This window comes from Pezoporus wallicus, unplaced genomic scaffold, assembly GCF_028554395.1.
Source record: "Pezoporus wallicus isolate ANWC-B61680 ecotype Strahan unplaced genomic scaffold, APGP_CSIRO_Pwel_v1 contig_5542, whole genome shotgun sequence".
NCBI lineage: Eukaryota > Metazoa > Chordata > Aves > Psittaciformes > Psittacidae > Pezoporus > Pezoporus wallicus.
Window position 1 is genome coordinate 3,457,248 of NW_026640165.1, and position 16,280 is coordinate 3,473,527.

The 16,280-nt window shown below is 43.2% G+C and overlaps 1 protein-coding gene across 2 annotated transcripts in view; it reads left to right on the top strand.

The window, feature by feature from the left end:
* The window catches only part of GRAMD4 (GRAM domain containing 4), a 75,237-nt gene extending 73,157 nt beyond the window's left edge, over positions 1-2,080 (top strand). For both annotated transcript variants that reach the window (XM_057417821.1, XM_057417822.1), the window contains 3 exons: positions 279-363; positions 1,491-1,559; positions 1,838-2,080. In XM_057417821.1, the coding sequence (XP_057273804.1) occupies positions 279-363; positions 1,491-1,559; positions 1,838-1,939 (256 nt within the window). In that variant the 3' untranslated portion in view covers positions 1,940-2,080. The remainder of the gene's footprint in view (positions 1-278; positions 364-1,490; positions 1,560-1,837) is intronic.
* Positions 2,081-16,280: the final 14,200 nt, after the last annotated feature.

Here is a 16,280-nt window from a genome sequence, read left to right on the forward strand (position 1 = left end):
TGTCAGGTTTAAGCATTCAGGGCAGTAATATAAATACAAGATTTTTTTGTATTGTGTGCCTGCCGTATGTTGTGAGCTTTCAGACAATGTACAAGAATTTACAAATGTTTGCTCTAAATTAGAAGCCAGGACTGAATTGCATACTGTGTGCCTCTTTCTCTTTTTTGAAGCTGCTTTTAACCTGTGATATTTCAAACTTCAGAAGTGATGGCAGGGATATTTGGAGCTTTGTTTTAGAATACTGTATCAAAATGAACATTTTCTTTCCTTGTCTTCAGTTATTTGTGCTTTGAAAGCTCCAAATCTGGCTCATCTAAGAGAAATAAAGTTATAAAGCTAACGGATATAACAGATATTCAGAAGGTATGTCTGTTTTGTGTATGTCTGTTCTGTGTATGTCTGTTCTATTGGTAGCAGGAATTATGTAATCCTAACTTCAGTTTGGGTGTTGATATTGGTAGATGCACCATTTTAACAGTAGGTGCCTCAGAAGGAAGAGGGCTTATTGTCAGTGGGGAAAGTTAAAACATTAGAATAACCAGACTGGATTGGGCTGTTGGGTTCCCAGCCCTAACAGAGGCAAGAAGTGAATAGTTGAAATTGGGGTAAGTACAGTATCTTCATCTGGTTGAGTTATGTCAGCCTGCAGTCACCAATGGCTTTATTGGTGCCGTGCATCAATCTGTATGGTGTTTAACGTCACTTTTTGTTACCTTCTCTGAACCTGGCCTATTCTTAAATGCAGACACCCCTACTACTACATCCTGTGGCCATGAGTGCCACAGATTAAATCGTGCTGGGCAAAGAAACACTTCAGTCTGGTGTCTACTGCTAATTTACCTCCAAATTTTCATAGAATTATAGAATTATTTGGGTTTGAAGGGACCTTAAAGATCATCTAGTCCAACCCCCCTGCCATGGGCAGGGATGCCTTCCGCTAAGCCAGGATGCTCAAGGCTCCATCCAACCTGGCCTTCTCACCCCCAACCTGAAACCAGGCACAGTACATTTTTATGCCTGGCTGCGTGATCCCTGTCTCATCTTCATTAAAAAACTCACACAGATGAAAAAAGCACCTTCATGGCATAAAGAACTACTAAACAATGAGCCAGCATTACTTCAAGAATGATGCTTACAATTCACCAGTATCAATTATTAATTCCATAGACAAGTGGTGCCTGGCATCATGGCTGGGCTAGCTCCCAAGTGCGAGGGGTACCGGCGTGCTCGGTATGGGGCCAGGACTGGTTCTGGCAGGCAGGCTGGGTGCAGCCACAGCACATGGGAGGAGGAAGAGGAGAGGCAGGTGCTCACTGTACCCAGTGACTCTGGGGTTGGAGAGCAGCGTATGTCCTCTTCTTGGTTTTAATAGAGGTCTGGTGGTTGTGGCTGGGAGGACATAGCAGTGATGAGTTGTGTGACCTCCTCAGCACCTAATGCAGTTGTTCAGGATATAAGGTAGCCTTCATGTATTTTGTTTTCATTTTCAGTATAAAGTGCTCTCTGTTCTCCCGGGATCAGGGATGGGTATTGCTGTATCAACACCGTCTACACAAAAAGTAAGTAGCTGGCTGTACCTGTAGTGCTGTGTTTGACTTCATGGTCCTTTGCTCATAAAGTCTGTGCAGATACATTTTATGCCATGGTTGGTTTAGGAAGAAAATGGACAAATGAAAAATATTAGAAACTCTGCCATATATCCCAGGTTCTAGTAGAGAAAAGGATTCTTATGTCCTTATTAATGTACTTCGACTACAGTTCATCTCCTGTTCCTATACCTAGAGGAAAGGTTTTGTTTTCTGGACTGATAAAATCTTTTCTTTGTTCTGTCATTTAGCCTTTGGTGTTCGGTGCCATGGTACACAGAGATGAAGCATTTGAGACAATTTTCAACCAATATGTGAAAATAACCTCTGCATCATCAAGCAGCGAAAGCTAGTATTATCTTAGAAGATCTAAAGGAAACTTTCTTATTTTACAACTTGGTAGTAAAAAAAATGAACATCCTCATCTATTTTGCAATAATTTTTCTTGTCTGGTCGTTTATATTCTATCTGTTACATAAATCAAGTGTATTTTATATATGCCTTCATGTTTGTTTTTAAGGTTTTTGTAAAAAAAAGAACAAAAAAACAAAATGAAACAAAACAGTGGAAGTGCTATCATCACTATTAGCCTTGCACATTAAGCACTTTTAATGTTTATTTACTGACATTAAAAGCTGTGAAGATGCATAGAGAAATGACTAGATAACAAAATGACGCAGATTGATCCCTTTAACTCCACTCATATCCCTAGGGATATATTTGTCCCTTTATCCTAATTATTTTTAACCCGAGATGTGAGAATGATGACTGCAGCAGCCTGAAGTCTGTTTCTTCAAATCAAGAGTTTTCAGTTGAGTAAATACTAAAACTGAGAGCAGCACCAAGGAAGTATTAGCTTCTTAGTATTTCTGTATTTGTAACTGTGTTTAAAATAACCCCTTAGGGCTAATTCTCACATCATAGATATTTTACTTACCTGGTTAGGTTCAGTTTTTCCTACACACAGAAGTTTGAATTGCTTGTAAAGTGAATTGGAGGAGAAAGTTTGTAACTATATCTTCCTTTCCTAGTTAACCAAAGTAAGGGGAAGGAAGGCAGGCAGATACTTTTTATAAAAGAGGGCACCAAAATGTTGTTCCTAAAATGTTAGGCATCATATATTTGTATTTCTGTAGATACTTGTCATAGAAGGGCTCAACTGTTGTACATGTTGTATGTACAAGGTGTTTGTATGTTAATGCATTGAAGACTTGCAGGCTTTTTGTGGTGGGGGAGGTGGGAATAATTAAGAGATATGACTTTTAATTTAGCTTCTCTCTGGAGTTAGCTTGTGATAAAACCCCCACTATAATATAGCAGCTGAAAGTATTAATTCCTTTTCAGAGCGTAATTTTAGGGGCATTGCTATGTTGCCATCTTTCCCCTTGCAGAATTAGATTTCCATAACAATTAAAGCCAACTGCAAGGTAAAATGTGAAGGCTGTGCTCCTCCAAACTCTCTCAGGCCTGTCTAGCAGCAAAGCACACATTGACCTTTGTCTTTAATATTAGAAAGCTTTTATACTCTATATAATAGCACCCATCTGAGAGGTTTAGAATTTTATTAGCATTTTTACGAAAGCACAGTAGGGTTATGCCAAGCCTTCCCGTATGTCTTCTCCTTTGCTGTGTCGTTTGAGTTGAGTAGTATGGATGCCTTCAGACATTATATGAATGTCCCCAGAAAAGCAATGGAGATGCAAATTCTTACGTGAAAATGGGACTTAATTTCATGGATTATTTTTTTTCTCTCTTTCTTTCCTTTTTTTTTTTTCCTTCAAATGGGGATTTTCTTTCTTTATAGGGAAAGGGGTCAAACGAAGGAGGGAGAGGGAAGACAAACACCAAAAGGTGTTCAACTCTTAGCACAGTTTCTAATTAAAGTCTTTCAGCAAATGGTAACAAATGCAGCAGCAGTGAAGGTGGCAAACTGCACAAACCTTATTTCAGTCTGGCCATGGAGAGGTATGATATGAAGAACTTAATATGAACTTGATGTGAATAAATATTGTTGAATATTGTGATTTGGTTGGGTAAAGTGAAACACTGGCAGGTGAAACTGCCCTGGGTGGAAGCGTAGACAAGAATGGGTGAGAATCCACCATAATTTCTATTTGTGAGTTCTCCTTTTAGAGTAGCACTTGAAGACGTCTTTACATGTCCTGAAAAAGGGGTGCATTTCTAACACCTCCTTAGGTATGGTGTAACGTAGGGCTTGAAAACAAAATATTATTGAAGCTGGTGAGGAATCCATTTTGCCACCATATAATATGGATGTAGCTTGACAGTTTATCGTTTATTCACTTTACACATTCAGGTTTTATGTTTAAGTAAAAATTCCTGATCTTAATTTTTTTTTTTCTCATCAAACCTACTTTAAAAATCAGTTAATTTATTTTTGTAATTGCTGTGTATTACCATTTGGCTTTCCTTTCTAGAAGCTTCCTTGAATAGTAAGTGTGGCTAACAAATAGGCATTAAAATCGCTTAATGTTATATAAATCTTAATCAGATTCATTCATTTTGTCTTAAGAAAAAAATCCCTTGGGTGTGTTCAAGGTTGTCCTTTTTTTTGAAGAAACAGAAAACTATATTTTTTACAGAGAGCATGCTCTTTTTCTTATTTTTGTATCATTTTTCAAGTGTAATTTCTACCTTCACTCTGATCATAACAGTAGTTTCAGTAGGAAATCAGTTGGCTTGCACTTATTACCTCCTCCCCCTCCCACCCTTCACTGGTTGACCCTACTATATAGGGTTGTCCTAGATTCTGGTTCCTGGAGGAGCTATAGGTCCTATGCTGGTGGTGCCAGGACAATTAACCATACCCAGGCTTCAGAGGGGGAGGAAAAAAATAATGATAATTTTCCCAGACTGGAATGCCTCATGTACAATATGCTCTTAAATGTTTTTTTTTTCTAGGCAAAGTAATTAGAAACTTCTGATGAAATCTGATATGTTGATGTTTGAAATTAATCCACACATCAACAGTGTGAACTTAAAAGTTGGCGATTCTCAAAGCAGTAAACGTAGTGCAAACTGCAATGCAATGTTGTTTCATTCTAATTATAGAAAACAGACTGGATTTTTTGTTTTTTAATGAAGTTGTAATATAGCTGACAAACATCAATGTACATATTTTGCAATGTTCACTTTACACTGGGCTGTCCAGCTTCCTGCTCCATAACTGCTCCTGTGGCATACATGATTCTGAGACTAGAAGGTAACCTTGGTGTGTTTACTCATGCTTTTCTTCCTGCTAAGCCCTCCCAGGTTTGGAGGGCAGGCAGGAGTGAGCAGTGAGTAAATATCTACTTGACTTGTATAATTACACTGAAGCTGTCACCTCAAATTCCAATCTTCCTGCATAGTTTTGCAGTATAGCCAGCCTGGTGTACTTCAGTAACAGGCTGGGTCCTACCACTTAATGTAAAGTGCTTCTAATAGCAGAAAGTGGTGTTCTTGTCACTGTCTGTTTGCTGTTTATATTTGCAGTTCTGTTGATGCCTGTGGTTCATTGCTGGATCATTCACACCTAATTGGATTTAAGTTCTTTAGAAGTGCATTGGTTAGTTTGAGTCCCTTTTAAAGATAAGAGGAGAAAAAAGGGAGATGAAAACTGACTGCTTTAATTCTTTATGGGTGACCACTTAAATTCAAAAGTCACAAACAGCTGAAATATGAAATCATGCCTTTCTGTGCGCTGTAGCTTTTGTGAGGCAAGATTGAATGAGACAAGCTATTTATTTAGTAGCAACATCACACAGGATGCCAGCAGAAAACCCTACCCTTGTTCCTGCAGAAAAAGAGAAGAGATTTTACCCAATCATGAGGAGATGAAAGGTTGTACTTTTTTTTTCAGCTACTTACACTTGTATTAAAACCACTGGTAGTTTTTATTGAATTCTGTACATTTTGGCAGATGTTTAATTTCTACTAATCATTGAAATAGAATGGATGTTAAAATTTTTATGTCGGAAGTTCGAGTCTATATTTTGAAGTTGTAAATAATTCATTATCAGTGTAACTTTTGTTTGACAAAAGACTTATACTGTATGAAGAATGGAAATAATGAAATTATTTGCCCTGTACATTTTTTAAGAAAACCTTGTTTGTTTAAAAAGTCTTGTATAAATTATAATTTTTATTTAAATAAACCTAAAAATGCTTTGTGCTAATGCCTTTTACAAACTTCTGTAATTTATCCATCAAAATACACCTGGTCTCTTTGAACAAGGTGAGTTAGTGGGGTTTGGTAGATTCATAAACCACCACAAGTCCATCACTGGGGGGAAGGCAGGTGGGTTTTATTTCTTGCTACTTTTGAAGCCCAAAGAGCATGCTTTTATTCTAAATAATCCAGTTAATGTATTGGAGAATGGATGTGTATGTTTGGTTGGATCTTTGGATGTGCATCTGTCTCTTTGTAATTATATGGTTAATTTAAGGGATGAAAAAGCAACCAGTGATTTCTAAGATGCTGCCACTACAAAAGGGTATGGGTGAGATGAGGCTGTAGGAGTACAGGCTCATACCTGCCAGAGCTCCTCCATGAAACAAATAGCTGCAGACTGTTCCAGGTGAGCACCAGAAGCCCTTTTCCGTGCCAGGGGTTTGCAGTTGGCGTGTTCAGCGGCGTCATTCCAGATCCAGATGCGGCTGTTCTGCTGCAGCATCTGCAGTCAGTTCAGCTCATTGGTCAAACCAACATGCACTGCGTTGCTGAGCCTTTGGCTCTGCTGCTGTGTAACCTGTAACCCTGCTGGGGATAAATGGCAGGGCCGCTTTCTCCAAGGTGTATGCCAGGGAGACTCGCAGACCAGTACTGGCTTTCACATGGGGACATGAACCTTTGTCTGCAGTTAGAAATCTGATATGAGGAGTGAGCTGCTGGTCATCTAATACAGACCTGTTTGTTTGCCTGTATAATACTCCTTTCTGTGTTTTGCTCAGCTGAAATAGATCAGTTTGGGACAGATCTTGCAGTTGTGAATGTGGGCTGTGCCATTTATTTTGGTATTTAGTTTTCTCATGATGGCAGCAGTGCATCTGGTGCTTTAATGGTGCTTTTAAGCTGGTATCATGTGTGTTCTGACAAATCTTCACTTATTTTGAGAATGCTTATCTTCCCTCTTGTACTATAATGCATTTCTCATTAAATATTTGTGCAAGATGAGTTACATCTGTAGCAGTACTTGCAGAGATGGGTTCAGCCCCGCCAGCCTGAATGAAAGGTGATAGTGGAAGGTGAGTGTGGAGCCTAGAAGTCTCATTCTGGCTATAGACTGCTTGGCCCTTGGGAGGAAGGGGGAGGCTTCCTGAGAATGGCCCTTGCTTTCTCTAGTTGGCTTTAGCAATAGAATTGAATTGAATGAGCTCTTTACCTGCTCTCCATGCAACTCCAGCACCTATGCAAGGAAAGGAGACATGCTGGCAGTGGTCTGCAGCGTCACCAGCACATGCTGGCTTAATGCAGAAGAGCAGATAAAAGCATGGTCTTGTGCAGTACCTGGATTAACAGTAAAGGACAGCTGCAACATTCAGCTTGGAGAAACTAAGGGATTATTTGCTGTTACTTTTAACTAATCTTTAAGTTAAATCTGAGTTCCTCTTCTGGATCCCTGGATTCACTAAATCCCTGTTCAGCCATTTTTCCACAAAGCTGAATGTTTTACCCACAAGTTGCTGGCTCATCTCAGGCCTTGAAATATTTTTTTTCCTGCATCATGAATAAAAAATACTGAAGATGTGAGGGCTTAATTTTCTGTCCTAGAGAAGTTGAGGCATTGCAAAGGGATCAGTCTGTTTCAGCAATAGTGACCTCACTGGGCTGTGGATGCTCTAGAAGTTAAGTGGGCTTAATGCAGTGCCTCAAGGATGTAGTTGTGAACATGTCTTCAGCATGTTATTTAGCCTGAACTGATGCTGTGTTTGGCCAGGTTGGGAGACTGAGGAAAAAAACATGAGGGGAAGATAAACACCTGTTTCTGTGTTTAAATAGCTGCCTCTTCTCTGCGTCTTGTGAGCTTCACAACCTATTTGAGATGTGAAGTAAGGAATATCTGCTTTTGCATCCTCTACTGAAGCTCCATTATTGCCAGTTTCCATGGGAAATAGTTGTATGTGGATAATGATTTCCTTGTCTTCCTTTTTCACTATGCTTTTCTATGAAATGCCAAATTTGTTTATTCTATAGCTTCTGTCTCATGTTTCACTTTCCCCTAATTCTCTAGATATGTTTTCCTTTTTTTCCCTTGCTTCTCCTCATGTACATATGCAAACTCTCCTCCGAAACCTCTTGGCCCATTTGGTGTACTGCATCCCTTTATCTCCTGCTCTATGCTTCACCTCTGGATGGTCTCGTGTGAATGGGTAAAATCCTAGTAGCACAATCATGCCTAGATCAGGAATCTTCATCCTCACTTCATTTAGTAATTTGTGGCTGTCTTCAACCTTACAGTCTGAAAAGTTCAAGCTGAATTATGTCAAAGAGAAGTTGTTCTTTATTCTTTCCTGAATTGCCCAAATTTCAGGTTTGCTGTCTCTGTGACTACTCAAGTTTTGAACTGAGAGCTATTTATCTGTTTCCTTCTACCTGGGTTTTTATGCTTCAGCATTCCAGTTTTCTTCCTCTGTGTAAAGAATAGCCTCATACTTTCAGTCCTGATTATTTAGAAACACTGACTGACCATGTCCTGATGAACATGTCACAGGTTCACTGAAGCTGTGTCCACATGTTACATCTTTCATTCTGTGTAGATTGGAGCTAAATTACTCTGTCTGCTGGTTTGGATTACCCAGTGGCTTGTATTTCCCCATGATGATACGTGATTCTTTACTCCTGATAATCTGCATGACTGAGGGAGAAGATGGTTCTTGAAACTGCTGAGAGCTCTTCAGAGCAGAAAATCTCTTCTTGACAAAGCCAGTATTACTGGTGCAAGCTTAGGTCAAGCAAGATACATGTCTGCAGGAGAATAAATGTAGAAGTAAGTGCCTGCTGCAAAACAGTGTTTGGAAAAGACCAAACCTAAGCTAGTGTTTGCTTGGGAATCTCTGTGCTAGTCTCTTGAGCACACGGTGTGAGGGTTTAACTTCTCACAGCTAGGTCAGTAAGAACTTCTGAAAATCCTCTCCTTCATTTCTTCAGGTCAGCTAACTATTTGGGAAGGGCTCTCGTAGTGGAAAGTCTGTGAACCAGCTTTGAACAGTCATCTCCAACCAGAAATGCCATTAGCCGCCAGCTAATGTTAACCACCCACACAACTAGAATAAGAGTCAAATGAGCTGTTTGTAAACCCAACAATCCTTAAAACCACCATGAAATGCTATAAATGTGCAGAACTGAACTCTGCATGAGGAGCGTTTGGGACTATAAAAAGGTCAGTGAAAAGGATTAAATCTTCTAGATGCTATTTGTGGAAAAACTGGGGGTGGGTCCAGAACTGTGAACTAGCAGCAACCTCCACTGGACATTTTGTTATGGAGCATGTATACACACATATATATATATATGTGTATACACACACATATATAATGTATCATCTGCCTATACATGGAGCATGTATACATATATATGTGTATACACACACATATATAATGTATCATCTGCCTTTATTCTTAGGGGTTGGGGTTTGTTATATTAATGCAAGGCTTTCTTGTGTTCAGATGGGTTTTCCTTGCAGTACCCTGTGTTTTGGATGCTTGCAGGAAATGTAAGAATGGGGTCGGTTAGCGGAAAGGCTTTTGGAAAGCTTCCAAAGCTACGTAAGTTGTCATTATTGCCTGCAGTGCTCACCTGGCAGGGAGATGCCTTAGAAAGCCATCTTCTTGCTCATGGATGTAGCCCCATGTTGTTTCTCATGGTGCGTTAACCCTGCGACTTGCCAAAATAAGCTCATGAAGTGGTGATGGATGTGTCTGCACTCGCATCCTTCTGCAGGGTGAGTGGCTCTAGGCACTTTCCAAGGAGAGCAGAGCACAGTGGAGGGGAGTTAAGCCCCACCCTTGTTCTAGGTGATGCAGGACTGAAATGGTGTCAGCTGGAAGGGAGGACAGATGGGATGCGGGGGACAGGCAGTTTTGAGTCCAAAACTGGCCTTGTGATGGCTGTGGGTGCTCCCCACACCATCTGTAGCTGAGCAGAGCTCAGAAGGACTTTTAGAAAAGGAGGGGAGATGCTGTCTTCAAAGATGTGTAAATATGTTGAGACTCTGCTTTTAAATATACCCAAAAAATGTATGAGGAATATTTATGTGAAAAATGGGGATTTACTGGATTGCCCTGATACAGCTATTTACAAATACAGCCTTCATGCGAGGTTGCTGTGTGGCAAACACCAGTTGTATTTGTTGACTTTGGGGAAAGTAAACACACCAAAAAATTATATATGGCCTCAGCGAACAGTCTGGGCTTACTGCTCTATTGACTCATGCTTCAGATTTATTCCTGCTATTCAAGTATTACTCTTTTATGTTCCTGACAACGCAGACTGCTTAGTGAAGACTTAGTGTGCACCATACAGCTTTCTCCTAACTCGTACGTGACAGGAGCCTCCTTATGCAGGTGTGCCAGGCGCCAGGTCCAACTGGGTGAATACCTTGAGAACACCAAACTCTGTCCTCCGCGCAAGCAAACATTTCAGTCTGACTGCGGTTTCATGCCAAACAGCTCCCTGCCTCCTGCTGCCTACCTTATGCCAGCACTGGGGCTCACCAGACCTTCCTAAAGTGGCAGGAACCCAGCCCCAGGTGTGGTTGTGAGGACAGTAACAGAGCTGACATACACCACTGCCTCTGTGTTCCCCTTTTCAGTTTTGCAATGCCCATCAGGTTTCAGAGGTAAATTTTGAATATAAATTGGATAAATGTTAAAGGCTGATCCTGAGTTTACAATAGTAAATAATAATGCAAAGAAACTGAGCTAAAACCGGTGTCTGTGTGTGCAAGTTAACTGCATGAAACCTGGTCGTGCCAGTAGTTGAAGAGCTGGTGTGCTGCTAGAGGTAATCTCAGAATCTGCTTCCTTCCAGCATTGACTCCTCCCCTGCTCCTTCTCTAAAAAGAGCTGTCAAAAAGAAGGTGAGGGAGATGCTTGACATTTTTGGGGGCCATCACCCTCAGAACAGGGATGGGAGGGAAGCCAGGAAGCATGGCCAGGAGAGGCTGAGGGCTTTCCACTGGAGCACATTGTCTCAGGGGCTGCGCTGAGTGAGCTCATCCCTATTGGAAGCTGAAGAGGTAATTGGGGGTGGCTGTCACAGAGCCCCCATGCAGAAGAAGCAGAAGACTGTTATCTGTGGGGTAATGTGTTCTCATCTTAAAAATCATGGGTAAGAATCTTGGGTGTTGTTAAATAAAAATGGTTTTTTTTTTAACCCCTGTAACTCTTTGGTTTTACCTTCTTTCTGCGTGTGTGCCCCTGGGCATCTAGTGGTGTGCATAGACAAATGGGCCAAAAACTTACATTTCAGCTCGCAGCAGATGGGTTTGCATGTTAGACCTTATTTTTCCAAGCCTTTAGTTCCTTTTGGTCAAATCTGGAAAATCGGGCTGGAATGAGTTTCTGCCAGAAGGAAGCTGTGGTGTCTCCTGCAGCAAACCAAACTGACAGAAATGGTTTTATCTTGTTTTTTGTAGCTTCCCCAGGGAAGCACTAATGCTCTCCCCGTTTTTCCCCTCTGCTCAATGCTCATCATGGAATCATAGAACCACTTGGGTTGGAAAGGACCTTAAGATCATCAAGTTCCAACCCCCCTGCCATGGGCAGGGACACCTCACACTAAACCATCTCACCCAAGGCTCTGTCCAGCCTGGCCTTGAACACTGCCAGGGATGGAGCATTCACAACTTCCCTGGGCAACCCATTCCAGTGCCTCGCCACCCTCACAGTAAAGAATTTCCTTCTTATATCCAATCTAAACTTCCCCTGTTTAAGTTTGAACCCATTACCCCTTGTCCTATCACTAGAATTCCTGATGAAGAGTCCCACTCATCATTGTTTTAGGGAGCAGTTTGGGCAGACCTACACTTGACCCAGCTTCAGAGGATCCTACATGTGTTGGTATAAAATGAAGGTAGTAGATATAGGGCTGGGCTGTGAGCCTGTGTGAAGAGGAAGCTGCTGATGGTGCTGGTGTCCAAACCTTTGCAAGTATCTCATCTTTGACTTGCAAGCTGTGTGCAAATGCATTGTTGGTTGTACAGCAGTGGCAACTGCCAGGATAAAGCTCAGGCTTCCCAGATCCCTGTTGGCACATGCTGCATGAGAACTTTTCTCTGGGCATACCCAGTTCTAACACTTGATCCTTTTAAAACCTAGATAGGAGTAACTCGCATTCCTAGGTGGGGTGTGTCCTGCTCCTGTTGGGCTCTCCTGCCCTTAGTGTGAGAAGACAACACTGTCGCTGTTAAACACACCCAGATCCATGTCCTTGCGCTGGCGCCAGCAATTCCAACGCTTGGTGCATTCACCTGCCTTAAAAGTTTTGCTCCCTTGCTTTTTGAGAGCATCGGCTGTCTGGGACAAGTGACAGAAACACCCAGGCTCTGCACCTCTGGCAACTGCCATGCTGGACCAGCACCGTCCTCAAGTCACTGGTTGTGGGCAGAGGCAGGAGGGTCCTGCCCTTCTCTCCTGTGACTGCAGCCAGACAGGGTTAAGCCAAACCTGCACTGTTCTCTTAGCAAAACGGAGTCCTTGTTTAGGCCATTCCCCTCGTTTCCACCCTGTTGTTCCACATTTTATCTTGCCCATTGTGTTTTTAATCAGCTAGCTCTGCATGGGAATGACTGTGCTGCTCACACTGTGCCTTGTGCCAAGGTAATGATGAGGAGAAAGGGGCACTGTTATAGAGTCTTGCCTGTCCTGTCTCATTTATTATTAGGGGAACTGTTTCTGTCTGGTTTCATACTGTGTTGTGTAGTTCCTGAAGTGCAGGTACTACTCTGTCTCTCGTTTTTGGAGGATAACTGCAGATCAGAAGCGCTGCCAGCAGAGCCAGAGGACACTGTGCAGAGTCAGGCCAGCCTGGGCTCAGGGACCCTTGGTCCCCATTTTGTTTTGCTATTGATGTGGCTGATGTGACCTAAAACCCTTTCTCTCTGTTAATTTATTGCTGAAATACAGTTGATGGGTTTTTAACCAATTGAAAGGGAAGCACTGGCAGGGGATGAAGTGGAAGTGCATTTACCACAGGTTGGTTTTGATGCTCTCTTCAGGAAGAGCTACACTGTAGTACATCTAGTTTTATATGTTTTTAATGAGCAGCTAGCACCTTCCTCACCAGTGCTTAGCTATCGGCTGCTGCAGTGGGTGATGAGCAGGAGCCTCTTAAGCTGTGAGGGCGACGTGCTCCTGCACAAGGGTGAATAAGAGCCGCTTGTCCCCATGAGGTACAAGGGTCACTGTGCTGGAGGTGGAAGTCTCCTCCATCACCCTGAGCATTGCTCAGCTGGGCACCTCTGAGTGGCTTTTTTTAATCAGTGTGTTTTCTGTGAGCTCTTGCCTGCTGGGTCCTGCACTCAGCTCATGGTTAAAGATGCTCCACCACATCCTCCGTGAGCCCTGAGCATGTCTGGGAACAACATGAAGCTGAGTCCATCTGCTGGTATTTAATAATGAAGGAAAGGAGCTTAGAAGAAGTGCACTGCTTTAGATTTGCTCGTTGGCAGTTTCTACACGCTCATCAGCACTGAGGTGAAAATAGCATCTGGCTGCGTATCAGCGTGCAGGTCTTGGAAGAGGTCTCCATACCTGGTGATTACGGTGTCACTGGGATGCAAGTTCTTGACGTGCACCCAAGCCCTTAATAAGAAGAAAACGATGTGTGCTCCAAGAAGAGAAGCAATGCAGTTAATCGAAGTGCTCTGTAATACTGAAATGTTTTTGTACTGAGGCGGAGGCTAAAGGCTGAAGCAATATAATTTCTCACACCTGATGCAGAAGCCTGGCAGCTGTAGGCAGAGTGGGAAGGGATGCAGAGGGCTCATCTCCAGCAGGATGTGTGCAGCTTCCTCAGGCTCCAGCAAGGCAAACAGACTGGCAATGCCTGGGAAGAGGTTCTTGCCTTGGAGGGTGCAAAGTCTATGGTGTTTAATCAGTAACTTAAGTAGCCCAGGGCTGGCCAGCGTGGCTGGGGCTAGCTGTCTACTGCTCCTCCAGCCCATCTTCTGCCTGCAGCTCACTTCTTGGCTCCAAACACCACAGGGTCATCTGCCTCATGCCTAGGCTGCGAGGCCACAGGCCCTGTGCTGTGTGGTATCACGCACCGAGGTGCACCCTCTCCAGAGCAGAGAACACTCTCACTGACTTTTTTATATGGTTGGAAGGGACTGCACTGCGAAACCCTGTCCTCTAAGGCTGCTAAATGATGCTGCATGCAGGGAGGTGTCTTGCCTGTGTCTGCTGTCTGTTTTGCCTGTTTAGTACCTGATGGAACAGCTGCTGTCATTCTGGGGAGGAAGAGCTAGCTGTCTTCTTGGGAATCCCAGAGCTCTGCTGTGGTCAGTGGCTTGGCAAAGCCATGTGAGTAGGGGTAGGACCTGGCCAATGACAAACTGGCTTCTGGCTTCCACTGCTTCTCAGTGCTGGTGAAGGGCTCATGGCAGGAGCACCTCTGAGCTCTGATCTCAGCTGCGGCTGCCTCGGCTGTCACAGGAGGAGCTCCTGCACAGTCTGTTGGGCATATGCAGATAGGAGCCAATATGAAATAATGAAAAAGAGGGTTTTAAACAGTTTTGTTATATCCCTTTGACACAATTTGCTGCTTCCTGAGACCTATGAACTCTTCCAGAAACAGGGAAGGAAAGAAAAAGGCAACGATAGCTGTTTCAATGCAATTACTTTCTGTAGACAGATCTAAACTTTTTAAGGCAGGCAGTAAGACACGCTTTTTGTTTTAGTTTTTATATCTCATCTCTGATACCACTCACTCTAATCACTGGAATACATTAGATACCGCAGTGCACACTTAGATCCTTCCTGATGTACCCATTCCTACTTGCTTCTCTATTTATGTCCTTTAAGCTTTGCATGGATAAATACGAAGTGTAGGTTTGGGGATATTCTATGCTTTCATGAGAATGTTCTTATTTCCTCCCTGTTTCATTGCTATCAGGCTCAAAATCAGAAGAAACCCAAGTTTCACTGACAGGATACAAAAAGCCACATTCCCTTTTAAGACACTAAGTACTCTTGATAGTTCTCCCGAGTGCTGCTTTGTTGCTGTGTTGGATTGACCCTGGCTGATCAGCAGATGCCCGCCAAAGCTGCTCCATCACTCTTCTCAGCTGGACAGGAGAGAGAAAATATAATGAGAGGCCTGTGGGTTGAGATGAGGGCAGGGAGAGGTCACTCACCAGTTACTGTCACAGTCAAAACAGACTTGACTTGGGGAAATGAGTTTATTACAAATCAAATCAGAGTAATGAAACCAAATCTTAAAAGACACCTTTTGCCACCCCTCCCTTCTTCCCAGGTTTAACTTTACTCCTGATTTCTCTGCCTCCTCCCTAACAGTGGCACAGCAGGACAGGGAATGCAGGTTGATGTCAGTGCTCCCTCTCCAGGGGAGGACTCCTCACACTCTTCCCCTGCTCCAGCGTGGGGTTCCTCCCACAGGGTGCAGGCCTGCATGAACTCTAACCTGAGTCCTTCCCATGGGCTGCAGCTCTTCATGAACTGCTCCAGCATGGGTCCCTTCCATGGGGTGCAGCCATTTAGGAACAGACTGCAGGTGGACATCTGCTCCACCATGGGCCTCCACGGGCTGCAGGGGCACAGCTGCCTCACCATGGGCCATACCATGGGCTGCAGGGGAATCTCTGCTCCGGTGCCTGGAGCACCTCCTGCCCTCCTTATGCACTGAGCTGGGGGCCTGCAGGGGTGTTTCTGTCATATATTCTTACTCCTCTCTTCAGCTGCTATTACATAGTATTTTTTTCCCCCTTCTTAACCATGTTATCACAGAAGTGTTACCACCATTGGCGATGGGCTCAGCTTTGACCGGTGGTAGGTCCATCTTGGAGCTGCTGGCATTGGCTCTATTGGACATGGGGGAAGCTTCTAGCAGCTTCTCACAGAAGCCACCCCTGTAGCCATAACCTTGCTACTCAAACCCAGTGCAGTTGCTATGGTGATTACTAGCTCATTTAAGCCACTTTAAAATGGTAATGATGAGCAAGAAAAGTGGATTCATAACAGTGTCATTAGCATAGGTATTCTCATGTGTTTCATGAGATTAGGAAATGGCCAAAGTCTGGTAAATAGTAGCCTGATTTATTTTCATTGTTTATGGACTGCTAATTATTTAATGGCAAACATATCTGTTGCAGGCTGCTACCAAATGTGTCAGGTCAGAGCTCTGTGATCCCCCATGGTAGAATAAGCTAGCTTGAAGTAACTAAAATGCCTCCAGGGAAATCCACCATCACTTTCATGTGCTCTATGAGGAATCTGTCCTCACTGTGGTGTGGTACCAAGGAGTGGAAACGTCTGAAGATGTTAACCTGCTTCCTGCACTGTTTGGAATATCAAGTCCCCATAGCCATAAAGCTGGGCAGTAGGACTCCATGTGTCACTACCCTCAGCACTTGCACTGAAGAACTGGTGCTGTGCTTGTGGGCAAGAGCTTTGAAGTAGAAAGCTAACCTGAAGCAAGGCTGAAGGAGAGCTCAACTGCAGGGATTGAAGGGA